Genomic DNA, 13698 nt, shown 5'->3' on the forward strand with positions numbered 1-13698 from the left:
TCAGGTGGGCTTCTGCAGCTTCCTCTGGCTCTGGGTCATAATGAGTCGTTGCCCTAATTGTCCCGGCCGCTAAGCTGGTCTCCTTGGCCCTCTGGGAGCCATTTGCCTTAGGAGTTTGCAGCCCAGGCCTCCCCAAGGTGGCAGGAAACTTAGAATCGGCAGCAAGAAGCTAGTCGTTCCCAGCTCAGCTCCTCTGCACGATGCGAGCCTCCCCCTTCCCTCCACTGCCTCCCCCCAGAGTCCCAATCAGGAGGTTTCTCCAGCCAGTCGGCACTACCAGCGAGCAGCTACAGCCCTGGTCCGGGGAGGCCCCGCTCAGCCTCGGTGGTGCACTTTCCTGGAAGCGAGGTGGCTGCGGCTGGGGTGTATGGGGGTCTGGACCCTCCCTCCTGTACTTGAAACACCAGCAGAAAATTCCCTTGGTGATTTAATCTCAGCCCCTTCCTGCCCAGCCATCCCCACCTTGCAGCAGCAAAGGCTAAGGCTGCTAGTCCTAGAAATGGTCCTTGCTGTCACACACGGGTGGTGTGGGGATCTTCTGGAAGTATCTGAGGTCACCTCGAGGCCACCAGAGCCCGCGGTTCTCTGCCCTTCATGGCTGGCTTCCCGGTGACACGCCTCTCACATCTGGAGGGAACCCACTGCATCCTCCCACCTGCCCCACTCAGCCGGGGCGAAGCTGTAAAACACGGCGTGGACCACGCACTCTGTAATCTGTCATCTCCCATTCTCTTAGGGAAGGTCAGCTCCTCATGGGGTGAGAGGAGAGACCCAGGAGTGGCTGCCAGAAGGGGATGGTTGAGAAGTCCCGACTTGCAGCAGCACAGTACCAATTATAGCAAATTTACTACCATCACCATCACCACCGCTACTAGTGCTTTTTGCCATGGCTGAATTGTTTCCCCTCCAATTTTTACGTGGAAGCCCTAACCCCCAGGACCTCAGAATGTGACTGTGTTTGGAGATAGCCTTTAAAGAGGTAATTAAGTTAAAATGAGGTCCGTAGTGTGGGCCCTCATCCAATAGAACTGGTGTCCTTCTAAGAAGCGGAAATCTGGACACAGACACACAGAGGAAAGACGCGTGAGGACACAGAGAAGGCGGCCGTCTACATTCCAAGAAGAGACGCCTCAAAAGGAACAGCCCTATCAACACCTTGATCTTGGACTTCTGGCCCCCAGAACTGTGAGGAAATACATTTCTGCTGTTTAAGCCGCCCGGTCTGTGATACTCTGTGAGGGCAGCCTGAGCAACGAATCCATTTCTACTACTATTGCTACCGTTTTCTGAATGCTTGTTATGTGCTCGTCAACTGCTCAAAAAATTACAGATATTCTCATTTAATCCTCACGCAATCCTAAGGAACAGAAACTATCATCATCTTCGTGTGCGAATGAGGAAACAGGATGTCTCTTGGTTCCCTAGCGGCCAGAACAGTGCCTATGGTTGGGCTCAATCAACACTTATGGAAGGAAGGATGCTCAGACGGTCTATAGGACTTGTCCAGGGACCCGGCCAGCGGCAGAGCCAGGACTTTAATCTAAGCTCTCTGAGTCCTAGCCCTGCCCTTAAACACACGGTGTGAGGTCAAGTACAGTCCGAGGACAAATGACCCTGCAGAGTGCCCATTAGCCCATGGCTTGGGAGTAGGAAGTACGTTCTGGATTTTTCTGATGGGGCCATGGCTATGTGGGGATCCTGAGCCTGAAGCAAACCTGGTTTTGTTTATACGGCAGGCTCATCGAGACTGACTACTCCCTGCACTGGGTCACAGACAGGCCAGCGTCCGTACTCCGCGTGGCCTGCACGTGGACCTGGGGAGAGCCCGCATGCCCCTTGCCTTGATCATGTGTCCTCTGCTTGGCTTGAACCAGTGACTTCAGAGACAGCGGGGACTCCCTCCTCCCCCTCCCTCGCCTTCTCCCTGCCTCTGCGGCCTGCGTCCTCCTTCCGAGAATCTCCAGGCTTCCTCTCGGGGCAAGGAGAGGCCTTATGTACCTTGTAGCCCTGGTTGATGCCGTTGATGAACTGGGGGCTGGGGGCACTCCAGGTGAAGCGGATGGTCGTGGAGTTGGTGGCTTCTGTGTGCACGTTGCCCGGAGGGACCGTGGGGACTGAAGGAGAGCAGAGAGGTAGGGGTGTGGGTGGAGGGGGCACAGTCTGACTGTCTGGCCCGGTTAAGCAGAGAAAACACATGAGGTCTGCAGACACTGCTTTACACCCCTCCCCCCAGCTCCTCCCCTGCTGCTACGGAGACTTCAGATGCCCTCTTTCTGTAGATTAGTTTGGGCTTGATAAAACCGGTCTGGTCCATTTCACAGGGTACCCGCAAATAAAAGTGATGGATCTGAAAATGCTCAGGGTGGTTTTTAGGTACAACGCTAAATGTAAGCTGTTTCACGATCCAGTTAATGGGAAACTTTGCAGAGGGTCCCTGTAACCCCGAAGGCTCTGCCTTCATCACACCCACCCCAACCTCTTCATCTTTCCCTCCGTCCTCCCACCCTACGGGGTAGCTGGGCACAGCGTGCGACAGCCTGGGACTGGATAAAACAGGTGACGTGGTTCAGGCAGTCAGGACCGGACAGTCAGGACCCAACAGGCATGGAGAGGGGGAAGCACCAGCTCCTCCACGGCCACTGTCCCCACCCACCTCCCTGCAGTGTCCACTCGGTGACTTTGCTGCTGTAGACACCCAGTCCGGCGCTGTTGTAGGCGGCCACCTCGATCTCGTAGTTGGTCCAGATGATGAGGTCCTCCAGCAGCAGGTTGTTGACATCAGCATCTGTGATGTTCTTAAACTGGTACCCGACAGGCAGCCCGGCCAGGCAGTACCTGAGGGGCGAAAGCCGGGATGCCATGCATTGGAATCAGCCTGCTTGTCCTCGTGCCCACGAAGCTGTCTGTGATGGTGGAAACCCACATCCATGCTGTCCAACATGGGACCTGCTGGCACTTGTGCTTGTTGGGCACCTGAAACGTGCTTAGTGTAACTGAGGAACTACGTTTGTCATTTAATCTACTTTTTTATTAATTTAAATGGCTGCAAGTGACCAGCGGCTACCCCACGGGATAACACAAGTCCAGGGGATGTGTCTGGACTCTTCTTTTTGACGGGGGAGGAGGACATCGGTAGGATGGCTAGCCAGGGATGCTGAGAGTTCCTGGGAAGATCTCACTGGTCTAGCTTTGAGGGGTCGCTGATCACAGAGTGGTCTCCAAAGGTTGGGCTCATTTTCTTTCTCCTTCTAGGAGAATGGCTCCCTCTTTTGACAGCCATTCACTGAGGTGGAAAGAAAAAAACCTGAGGCTATATACTCTACCAAGTTCCACCTTCTACTGGAGAAAAGAATGCAGGGTAATAAAGAAATGGGATATGTACAGGCAAATTTTGGAGGATGGATAGCTCATAGGAGAACAACAATGTGCACACACTTTAACGTCTAACTATTGGGAAATCAGAGGCCCCAGATTATTTTGATGCTTCACAAAACCCCATAGCAGTGGTTCTCAAAGCCTTAGTGTGCATTAAAGACACCTGCAAAACCTGTTGAAACACATATTGCTGGGCTTACCCCAAAGTTTCCCATTCCGTAGGTCAGGGGTGGGACTTGAGAATTTGCATTCCTATCAAGTTCTCAAGTGATGCCGATGTTCTGGTCCAGGGACCACACTTAGAGAACCACTGCCCTTTAGGATTCACCAAAAAGCCCACGACGAAATTAACCGATAACGGAGCAGCCAAACGAACAGTAACTTCTTCCAAAATTTGGGAATTCCAGTGCTGTGAGTGTACTCATTCAGGAAAGGGACATGTGAAGTTGCCTAGCATCTTGCAACCAGCCAGCGTTCAGAATATTGACACAAGTTCTCAGAAGTTTCAAGTAACAGGCTACTTTTCTTTTATGAATACCAAATTTTAGTAACAACTTAATAATACACTTTCAGGTTACCAGTGAAGCACCCACAGTCAAACGTAAAAATAAAAGGCTACATAACTGGGCTTCATTTGGCAGTAGGGACCAAAGACAGGACTTCCACTTTTTAACCAGTTCTTGGCCTAGTAATTCGTCCACTCATTGTCGGTCCTGGGGAAATCTGGCCTGCTAGAATATTCTTGGTTTCCCAGGTGGTTGGTCCCCTGGATAGTTATGTGTCTCCGTGCAGCCCTATTCCTATGTAGCCCTGACAGATGGCAGACTTGCCATCCGTACAGCCTTAAGGAGGCTACATTGTATCTCCTCTCTAACCATTCCTATTGGTTTCCAAGGCTCTCACTGCTGGAAGTTCTTCTAGATGTCTAACTTCAATCCTTCCTACTGTGGTGTAGGCATTTCTTGTTGCCTGGTCCTAGTTGATGAAGAAGGACCTGCCATGAATCTGCTCTGTTTTCCAATCCACTCCCTGACCCTCCCTCATCTCTTTCCTCTTGAGTCTGGGCGGCCCCTCCTTTCCCTGGTGCGGACGCCTACCTGATGATGTAGCCCTTAAGGATGCCATTCTGGTGGCTCTCGGGAGGTGGCTGCCACTGGATCATGATGGATTGGTTGGTCCGGCCGCTGGCGATGACATTCTGTGGAGGGGCCGTGGGGGGCTCCTCAGGAAGGGAGACCCTGGATAGGAAAACACCAAGAATGGGCAGGGCTTTTCACTCCTAGTCTCCACGGTAAATACAGGAGTTTAACGGGATATGAAGAGGCCCCACCCTGCTCTGCCCCTGGATGACTCTGCACAATTGCTGTGTGCTTTTGGGCTAGTCACTTAACCTCTCTGAGCTTGCTTCTTTACCTGTAAAAGTAGTATCATAAAGTCCACTTGCCTGCTTTATGAGTGGTTGAAGCTTGAATGACACAATGTATATGGAAGTCTTTTTAAAACACTGTAAAGCACCAGATATGTGTATTTTCTGTGCGGTTGAGGGACACAGGCCTTGGTTTCCCATTTGTCAAAGAAGCTGCTGTCGGGGTTGATGACGTCATGAGTGTTCAAGTATTTTAGGAGCAGGAGTGTCAAATACTCACCTCCCAGTTACCAGCTGGTGGTGAACTTGAACCGGGCTTCCTTTACGAACCAGCTGAGCCCAGGCAGGGGTAGGGCAGGCCGGGTAGGGGTGGCGGGGTGTGTGGGTGAGAGTTTGAGCATCCCCCCACCCCCCGAAGCCCGGTGCTACTGCATTTCTTTCTCTGGCATGGCCAGGGGACACAGCATTCCACCTCTGTATTTTTCACATAAATGACATGCATCCATTAACAACAAAAGTTGATTATTTTTGATGGATGTCTTTCCCGTTTTGTTTACGTTTTTGTTTTCTGATGGATAGCTTTTCCAAAACATCCTGCACCCTCCCATGGCTTTGTAAAGCCTAAAGTGACGGTAATTTAACCTTTTTCTTGCTGACTCAGGACGATTCATTAGGAAGATGAATCAGCATTACAGAGGGAAGCCCAAAGGACTGGAGAAGTTATAGGATGGTTTCCCTACACTTCGAGGCCTCTTGTTATTGGGATTTCGTAGCTCTGAAGGATTGGGGTTACGTCCATTTTCTTCCCCTGCACCACCTCTCATGGTCCAAACATGGCCTGGCACATAGTAGGTGCTCAGTAAACAGTGAATGAATAAATTCTCCTATAACCGCTCTCCATGCCAGGCTGTTAGCTGTCACTTCTTCCTCCTGTTAGAGTGTCACAGCCCCTGTGGCATCCCCCTAGTAAAAGCCAAAGGGATTCAAGCTTACTGGAACTGTGGGGAAACCACAATGATTGATTTAACCCAGTGGGGGGTCTGTGTACACACCAAAGAGCATCTTTTAAAAAGCAAAGTGCATTCTTGGCTCCCTTAGCAAACACTATGATGGTTTATTTCTGGGCTCTCAATTCTGTTCCATTGGTCTATGTGTCTATTTTTTTTTTTTTTGGCTGCACCACGCATCTTGCAGGGTCTCAGTTCACCAACCAGGGATTGAACCCAGGCCACAGCAATGAAAGTGCTGAGTCCTAACCACTGGACTGCCAGGGAATTGCCTATGTGTGTATTTTTATGAGTAGCATACTGTTTGGTTACTATAACTTTGTAGTATAGTTGGGAATCAGGAAGTGTGGTGCCTCTCGCTTTGTTCTTTGTTCTCAGGATTGCTTTGGCTATTTGGGGTCTTTTGTGGCTCTATACAAATTTTATAATTGTTTTTTACTATTTCTGTGAAAAATGCCATTGGAATTGTGATAGGGATTGCATCGAATCAATGGATGGCTTTGGGCGATATGGACATTCTAACAATATTAACTCTTCTCAATGGGAAAAGGACAGTCTCTTCAATAAATGATGTTGGGAAAACTGGATAACCATATGCAGAAGAAGGTAATTGGACCTCTATTTTACACCACTCCCAAAAATGAACTCGAAATGGATTAAAGACGAGCTTAAGACCTGAAACTATAAAACTCCTAGAATAAAACATAGGGGAAGAGCTCCTTGATGCTGGTCTTGGCAGTAATTTCCTGGATATGACACCAAAAGGACAAGTGACAAAAGCAAAAATAAATAAAAGCGGGACTACATCAAACTAAAAAGCTTCTGCACAGAAAAAGAAACAACAAAATGAAAAGGCAACATATGGAATGGAAGAAAATATCTGCAAACCATATATCTGATAAGGGGTTAATATCCAAAATATATAAAGAACTCATACAACTCAACAGCAAAAAACTAAATAATCTGATCAAAAAATGGGCAAATGAGCTGCATAGGCATTTTTCCAAAGAAGACATAAAATTGGCCAACAGGTCAATGAAAAGGTGCTCAACGTCACTAACCATCAGGGAAATGCAAATCAAAACCACAGTGAGATATTACCTTACACCCATCAGAATGACTATTATCAAAAAGACAACAAATTACAAGCGTTGGTGAGGATGTGGATAAAAGGGACCCCTCATGCACTGTTGGTGTGAGTAAAAATTGGTATAGGGACTATGGGAAACAGTATGGAGGTTCTCCCCCCAAATTGGAAATAGAACTACCATGTGATCCAGCTACCCCACTTCTGGGTATATATCCACCCCAAAGAAATGAAAACAGGATCTCGAAGACATATCTGCACTCCCATGTTCATGGCAGCATTATTCACAATAGCCAAGATATGGAAACACCCTAAGTGTCCATCAACAAATAAATGGATAAAGAAGATGTAACACAGCTATACAATGAAATATTTTCCAGCCATGAGAAAGAAAGAAATTCTGCCATTTGCAAAAACATGGATGGACCAGCAGGGTATTATGCTAAGTGAAATAAGTCAGACAGAGAAAGACAGATACTGTAGATCTCACTTATATGTGCAGTCTAAAGGAGCTGAACTCAGAGAAACAGAGGAGGTGGGGGGCTGGGGAAGATGTTAGTCAAAAGGCATAAATTTCCAGTTATAAGAATAACAAGTTCTGGTGATGGAATATACAGCATGGTGATTATAGCTAAGAATACTGTATTATATACTTGAAGGTTACTAAGAAAGTAGATCTCAAATGTTCTCACGAAAAAAAGAAATGGTAATTATGTGACAGGATGGAGGTGTCAGCTAACACCACGGGGGTAATCATTTTGCCATATAGGAGTGTGTCAAATCAACGCATTGTACACCTTAAACTTACATAATGTTACATGTCAACGATATCTCAATAAATCTGGAAAAAATAAAAATACACATTAAAAAAATAAAGAGCAAAGCACACAGCTTTGGGGCATGGGATTGGTGCCACTATCATTCTGACCTGATGTCTTCTTTCTCACTAGAGGAGGCTGCTTGTTCTATGGGGGTCTAGGTGGCTAGAACGCGCCTCCTACACAAGTGGGTATTAAAATGCATGAACTGCTGTTATTATTAAACTTTCATCATGTTAAAAAAAGCTTTGTTGGAGGCTTCATGGGGTCTGGCACCATGCAAGGCATTGCATACAGAGATCCGTGTAGATCCTAGATGTCTTTGGAAATTCACGTGCGTTTAACAATAATGGCAACCCATGGGGACGTAGAGCAGAATGGGGTTAAGTCTTGGAACGCGCATGGCCCACAGTGAGAGGGACAACTCAACTGGGTTAGAGAGTTGAGCCCCTGACACCCACCGTTGGAGGCCCTGACACCCACCCTGCTCCCCTCACCTCTCTGTGTCCTTGCTGAACTGTCCTTTCCCCACGTCGTTGACGGCACAAAGACGGAACTGGTAGGAACGTGCGGGAACCAAGCCCTTGACCATCACCGAGGTGGCCTCGGGGTCCACACTGGCCAGGAGCACTGTCCAGGGGGCATCTACAGGGACAGAGGGTGGAGGCTGAGGTGGGCATCTTGGGGGCGCACGCTTCTTCCCCCTCCATTCCCAGCAGGCGTCCAGCCTCGTTTGGGCTGGCAGGGTAGTACCTCCCCAGCTTGGTCCAGTAGAGGCTGGTCACGTCATTTTTCTGGGTCCCCTTAGCCCACATGTCCCAGGGGGTTGGGGAGTCCTGAGGAGGGAGCAAGGGCTCATGGGAACTGAGAGGCCTTTTCTATCTTTTTTTTTTTCTCAAATTGATGAGCTCTAGCAAACTGTATTTGAAACACCACTCAAATGATGCCTGCTAATTATTTTGGAGTTCATGGCTTGGGGATGGAGGATAAAAATTAAAAAAAAAAACAAACTAATGGCCAGGGACTTCCCTGATGGCACAGTGGTTAAGAATCCACCTGCCAATGCAGGGGACATGGGTTCGACCCCTGGTCCGGGAAGATCCCACATGCCGTGGAGCCACAAAGCCCGTGGCCACAACTACTGAGCCTGCGCTCTAGAGACTGCGAGCCACAACTACTGAGCCCACGTGCCACAACTACTGAAGCCCGCGCGCCTAGAGCCTGTGCTCTGCAACAGGAGAAGCCACTGCAATGAGAAGCCCGCGCACCGCAATGAAGAGTAGCCCCGGCTCGCTGCAACTAGAGAAAGCCTGTGTGCAGCAACAAAGACCCAACGCAGCCAAAAAATATATATAAATAAATTAATTAATTAAAAAAAAAAACCAACAAAAAACAAACAAAAAACGAATGGCCAGTGTCTTGGGGCTTCTGGGTGGCAGGTCCCAAGTCCAGCCCGTGCGTTATCTCGTTCAATTGTCACACGACTGGAGGACGCCGTGGCTCATTTTACAGGTGAGGGAGCTGGGCCGTCCAGAGGGTTCGCTCAAGGGCACAGAAGTGGGGTCGCCCTGGCTGCGGTCGGTGGGGGGGCGCGCGCAGCCTTACTGTTCTCCGACATCTCCAGGACGTAGCGGATCAGCGGGCTGTTGCCGTCAAAGGGCTTGGCCCACGTCAGGTTGATGGCCCGTCTCTCCGCGGCGCTGAGAGTCGCCACTGGGTGCTCAGGGGCATGAGGCAGCTGCCTGGAGGAGACAGGTGTGGCGGGGCCCCCCTGTGAGGTCTAGAATCAGGTGACACCCAGGACTCAGTCTGAGCTCCCGTGATATCTGGTGCTCGGCCCCCGAAACCCAGCCTTCGGGGCCATCTAGCTGGAGATTCTGCGCACTGGCTCTGGAGCCCACCTGTCCAAAGCCATAACCCAGACTCCCCGCCCTTGACAGGGGCCGAACTGAGCCGGCGAAGGCCTGGAGGATGCTGGGGTGAGGTGGGCGGGCTCAGGTCACACCTGGCCTGGTGGCCTGCCTAGACGCAGCCTTCCCTTTGCCGCCTGCACCCCTTTACCCCGGAGCCTGGGCAGGCCGCCCTCACCTCACGCGCAGGTGGGCACTGCGAGAGTCGTTGCCTCCGGCTGAGAGCACCCGGCAGGTGTAGGTGCCGATGTCCCCGGACCACGTCTGCGAGATGTGCAGGGAGCCGTTTCTGTCCAGACGGATGCGGGGGTTGCCCTCCATGCTCAGCGTGGCCCCATCCTTCTCCCAGACGTACCTGAGAGTAAGAAGGACCGCTAAGTAAAGAGAGGCAGGGAAGGCAGGGTGGGGTGCTGCTGGGGGTTGGGCACAGCCCAGGGCTGGTCTGGAGCAGGGAGCTCCAAAGGTGGGCAGGGGGCGAGCCCCCAGCCACAGAGGGGGCACCTGCAGCCCATCACGCCTGCGGGTGGGGCCCTCGGTCCAGGAGCGTAACCACAGCATTATCCACCGTTCACACCTTCAGTTCAGGTCCAGGTCACAGCCTGGTTGCTTCTGGCCGGAAGCCATTACCAAGCGGTGCAGAGTGGACAAAAGGTATTCTTCCCAAGAGGTTAAAAGATTAGGGCTGGAAAAAGAATGAACGTCTCCACGTAGACTACATCTGGGGATTAGTTTTATGAAGGGAATCATTAGATCAATGCATCACTGTGACAAATTAACTTCAGCGTCCAGAAAAATCACTTTAGCTTTGGTCAGTCAGTACAAAGGGGGGACTTGAGAAATTACACACATGCCCGTGCCTGACAATGAGAAATATCTGCTCTGGATTTGTTCTGGAGGAGACACAATAATTGTCATCAACACACACAGGGTGCCAGCTCCTGGCAGGATGCTGGGCTGCTACCCCCCAGGGAAGGTCGACCAGGGCGACCAGGGCAGGAATGCGGTCGGGCTGGGATGCTTTCCTAATAACCCATCGCTCGCTCAATGAAGGGACAGGGTGATGGGACTGAATCACACGGCCCTAGAACTCTCTGGGTTTAGGGAGTGTGAGACGGCTCCGGAGAATGAGCCTGTAATATTTTTAACCTAAGTTTAAAAAAATCAGAAAAGTAGCAAGTACAGATGAGAAAAGAGTAAAGGAAAAAAGGAAAAAAAAACTCAAAAGCTTTCCCCTAAGGTGTAATCGTGATTCACATTTAAGGGTAAACCTTCCAGACTCTTCTCTCCTGGGCAGTTACCACATTGCTACTATGTTCTGGGGTCAGATCCTTCGGTCAAATGTGGCCCTGGTCACTTACCAGCATTGTGGTCCTGGGTATATTTATTTAATCTGGTTGTGCCTCAGCTTCCTCATCTGTCACATGAGGGAAGTAATACCACCCACCTCATAGGGTTGCCATAAGGACTGTGTGAGTTAATATAAAATACTTGGAGTAGCGCCAGAAACATGGTACGTGATTGACAGAAGTTAGCCATCACTATATAGTTCTACTGATACAGCATATTTTTAATATAAATAATACCTAGCTATCTATCCATCCATCCTGATTTTAAAGCTGCTTTTTCCACCCAAGACAATATCAAAAATTCCTTTTAATGTGACATTTCCTCACCGTGGTTCATGCTGGCTGCATAGTGCTTCAATGTAACTGATCCCGTAATGTTGGACATCCAATTTAGCTCCTTGTTTTCTGATACGATAGTTAATGCTGTGATGAACATCCTTGTGGCAAAATATCTGCCACATTCTAAATCATTCCCTCGAGTATAAATTCTCAGCAGTAAATTGACAAGTTAAATGTTAACGCTTTTTATACATATTTGCAAATTGCCAAAAGTAATCACAGAGAATTCATCTCTTTAGCTAGAAAAGGATCATCCTTGCCAGCACTGATGGGATGGATAGAACTTTACTTAAAAGCAAATGTAGCTGCAGAGAGTAATTCCTGCTTAAGAAACAACCTATAACAAGCAGACATAATTTGTCCCAGGATGTGGTGCTTTAGGAAATATCTATCACCACCTGCAAAGTGTTTGTTCCAAAACTACTGAACTTGAATCTAATGATCAGTTACCTGAATCTAATTAGAAACACAAGGGATAGAAGAAGAAGTGAACCACACCATGAAAAAGCAGCTAGCCAAACCCTGATGTGGACTATTCTACAGCAGGGATATTCTGCAAACTATGGCCTGTTGCCTACTTATGTAAATAAAGTTTTATCAGAACACACACACACACACACGCACACACTGACCTCCATCCTGCAGAACCTGGTTTCTCCAACTAATTAAGCGCATGAAAACAAGGCAAAAACGAAAACAAAAATAAGGACAAAAATAAAAAGAAGGGGAGAGGGTACCATGTAGAATAAAAGAGACACACCAATCAGACACAATGTGTGGACCTTGTTTGGACCCTGAGTTAAACCAACCCACTGTAAAAAGACACCTTGAGACAATCATGGCGACTGGAATATGAGCTGGTATTAGAAGAAACCAAGGAAGTGTTCGTTGTGTTAGGTGTGACGGGGGACATGGCTGTTATATTTAAAGAAAAGTCCTTTTCAGTAAGAAATGACATATTTAATGGTGAAATTACGTTTGAAAGTTGTTTTTTAAAAAAATTTGCAGTTAAAAAAAAAAAATGTGGGGATGGACTTCCCTGGCGGTCCAGCGGTTAAGACTCGGCTCTTCCACTGCAGGGGGCACAGGTTTGATCCCTGGTTGGGGAACTAAGATCCCGCAGGCCGCGAGGTGCAGCACAAAAAAAAAAAAAAAAAAAAAAAAAGCATGGGGGTAGACACATGAAACAAGATGGGTTAAACGCTGGTAATTGTTGAGGCTGAGAGGTGGGTACAGGAGGGCTGAGGATACAATTCTCTTCTTTGGGGTATGTTTTAAAATTTCCATAATAGAATGTTAAAAAAAAAAAAGAACCCATCAATCCATTTAACTTAGGATAAAATTTCCCCAAATAATCTGTAATGATATAGCTAGCTATTAAACAATTTTGATGAGTGGTTTTCAGCTTTAAATAATATTATACAGTCCTCAGGAAATCAAAGATGTGCAAAAATATTTAGTTATAAGGACATTCAGAACGATATTTCTTAACATTAGCAAAAATTCAGAAACAATCCACATACCCAGCATTAGGGAATTGTTAACAAATTATGTGGCACCCACACAGTGGAGGACTGAACAGTCATATAATTGACAGAGGAAGAGATTCACAATAGGTTCGTAAGGGAAAAGGCAGATTAAAACACTGTTTCTAGTTTTTTCAAATGACACCCAAATATTACTATCTCTAGTGAAAGGAAACACAGATTAATCTACTTTTCTACTTCCTCTCTCTCCATCCCTCCCCATGGTCTTTGGTTTACCTGCATTTTCTATATCTTCCTCCTAAAACGGATACCTATTAGCTGTATAATAAGAAAAAACAGTAACAATATTAATTAATATTAACAAAGTGGACTGTTCGGATTCAGTCTAGATCTGGGTTCAGATACCAAACAGAAGCAATTGTGGAGGCTTTTCATGCTGCCACCTACACCTGCCCAGCCTGTGTCCCCTGGAGCCCAGCTTTATTCTGAGGACATGTAACCAGGATTAAGTGGCTACCACTTTTGTCTGATTTGGTTGTTCAAATCCTTTCCAGTCTGTGTGCTCAGGGAACCCCTGGTATGTCTCCTGCCGCCAGAACAGGGATTTTAATTCTGGCTGCACATCAGAATCACCTCGGGGACTTCTAAAAAATAATTAAGTCTGGGGCCCACCCCACCCCTAAGACTCACCTCAAGGAGGTGGAGGGCCGCAGGGAAGCTCCCCTCCCCCAAGGTGATGGAAGCCAGGCATGGGTGGGAGATGTCGGGGTGGTCTTGGCCACAGACTTTGCCAGTTTGGGGGGATGATGGACCAATTCTGTTCCCTCCCCCATCTCAAAAAGATTGTCCTAGATGGGTAATTCCACTCTAAGGCGAGGACCCCTCCAGTAAACTGGAACAGTGATTTCCCATCTGTAGTTCACTGGGGGTCCTGGAACGTGGGCCTGCAGATATATTGCAAAG

The 13698-nt window shown here is 48.2% G+C and overlaps 1 protein-coding gene across 3 annotated transcripts in view; it reads right to left on the reverse strand.

The window, feature by feature from the left end:
• SDK2 (sidekick cell adhesion molecule 2) overlaps positions 1–13698 on the reverse strand; it is a 266360-nt gene that overhangs the window by 62449 nt on the left and 190213 nt on the right. For all 3 annotated transcript variants that reach the window (XR_005017947.1, XM_036838001.1, XM_036838000.1), the window contains exons 13-18: positions 9742–9918; positions 9259–9395; positions 8151–8298; positions 4473–4613; positions 2654–2835; positions 1999–2114 (exon numbers count right to left, since the gene is read on the reverse strand). Coding sequence is in view for 2 of the 3 variants with exons in the window: in XM_036838001.1 (XP_036693896.1) it covers positions 1999–2114; positions 2654–2835; positions 4473–4613; positions 8151–8298; positions 9259–9395; positions 9742–9918 (901 nt within the window). In the remaining variant the exon portion in view is untranslated. The remainder of the gene's footprint in view (positions 1–1998; positions 2115–2653; positions 2836–4472; positions 4614–8150; positions 8299–9258; positions 9396–9741; positions 9919–13698) is intronic.

The sequence above is a fragment of the Balaenoptera musculus genome, chromosome 20, assembly GCF_009873245.2.
Source record: "Balaenoptera musculus isolate JJ_BM4_2016_0621 chromosome 20, mBalMus1.pri.v3, whole genome shotgun sequence".
Classification (NCBI taxonomy): domain Eukaryota; kingdom Metazoa; phylum Chordata; class Mammalia; order Artiodactyla; family Balaenopteridae; genus Balaenoptera; species Balaenoptera musculus.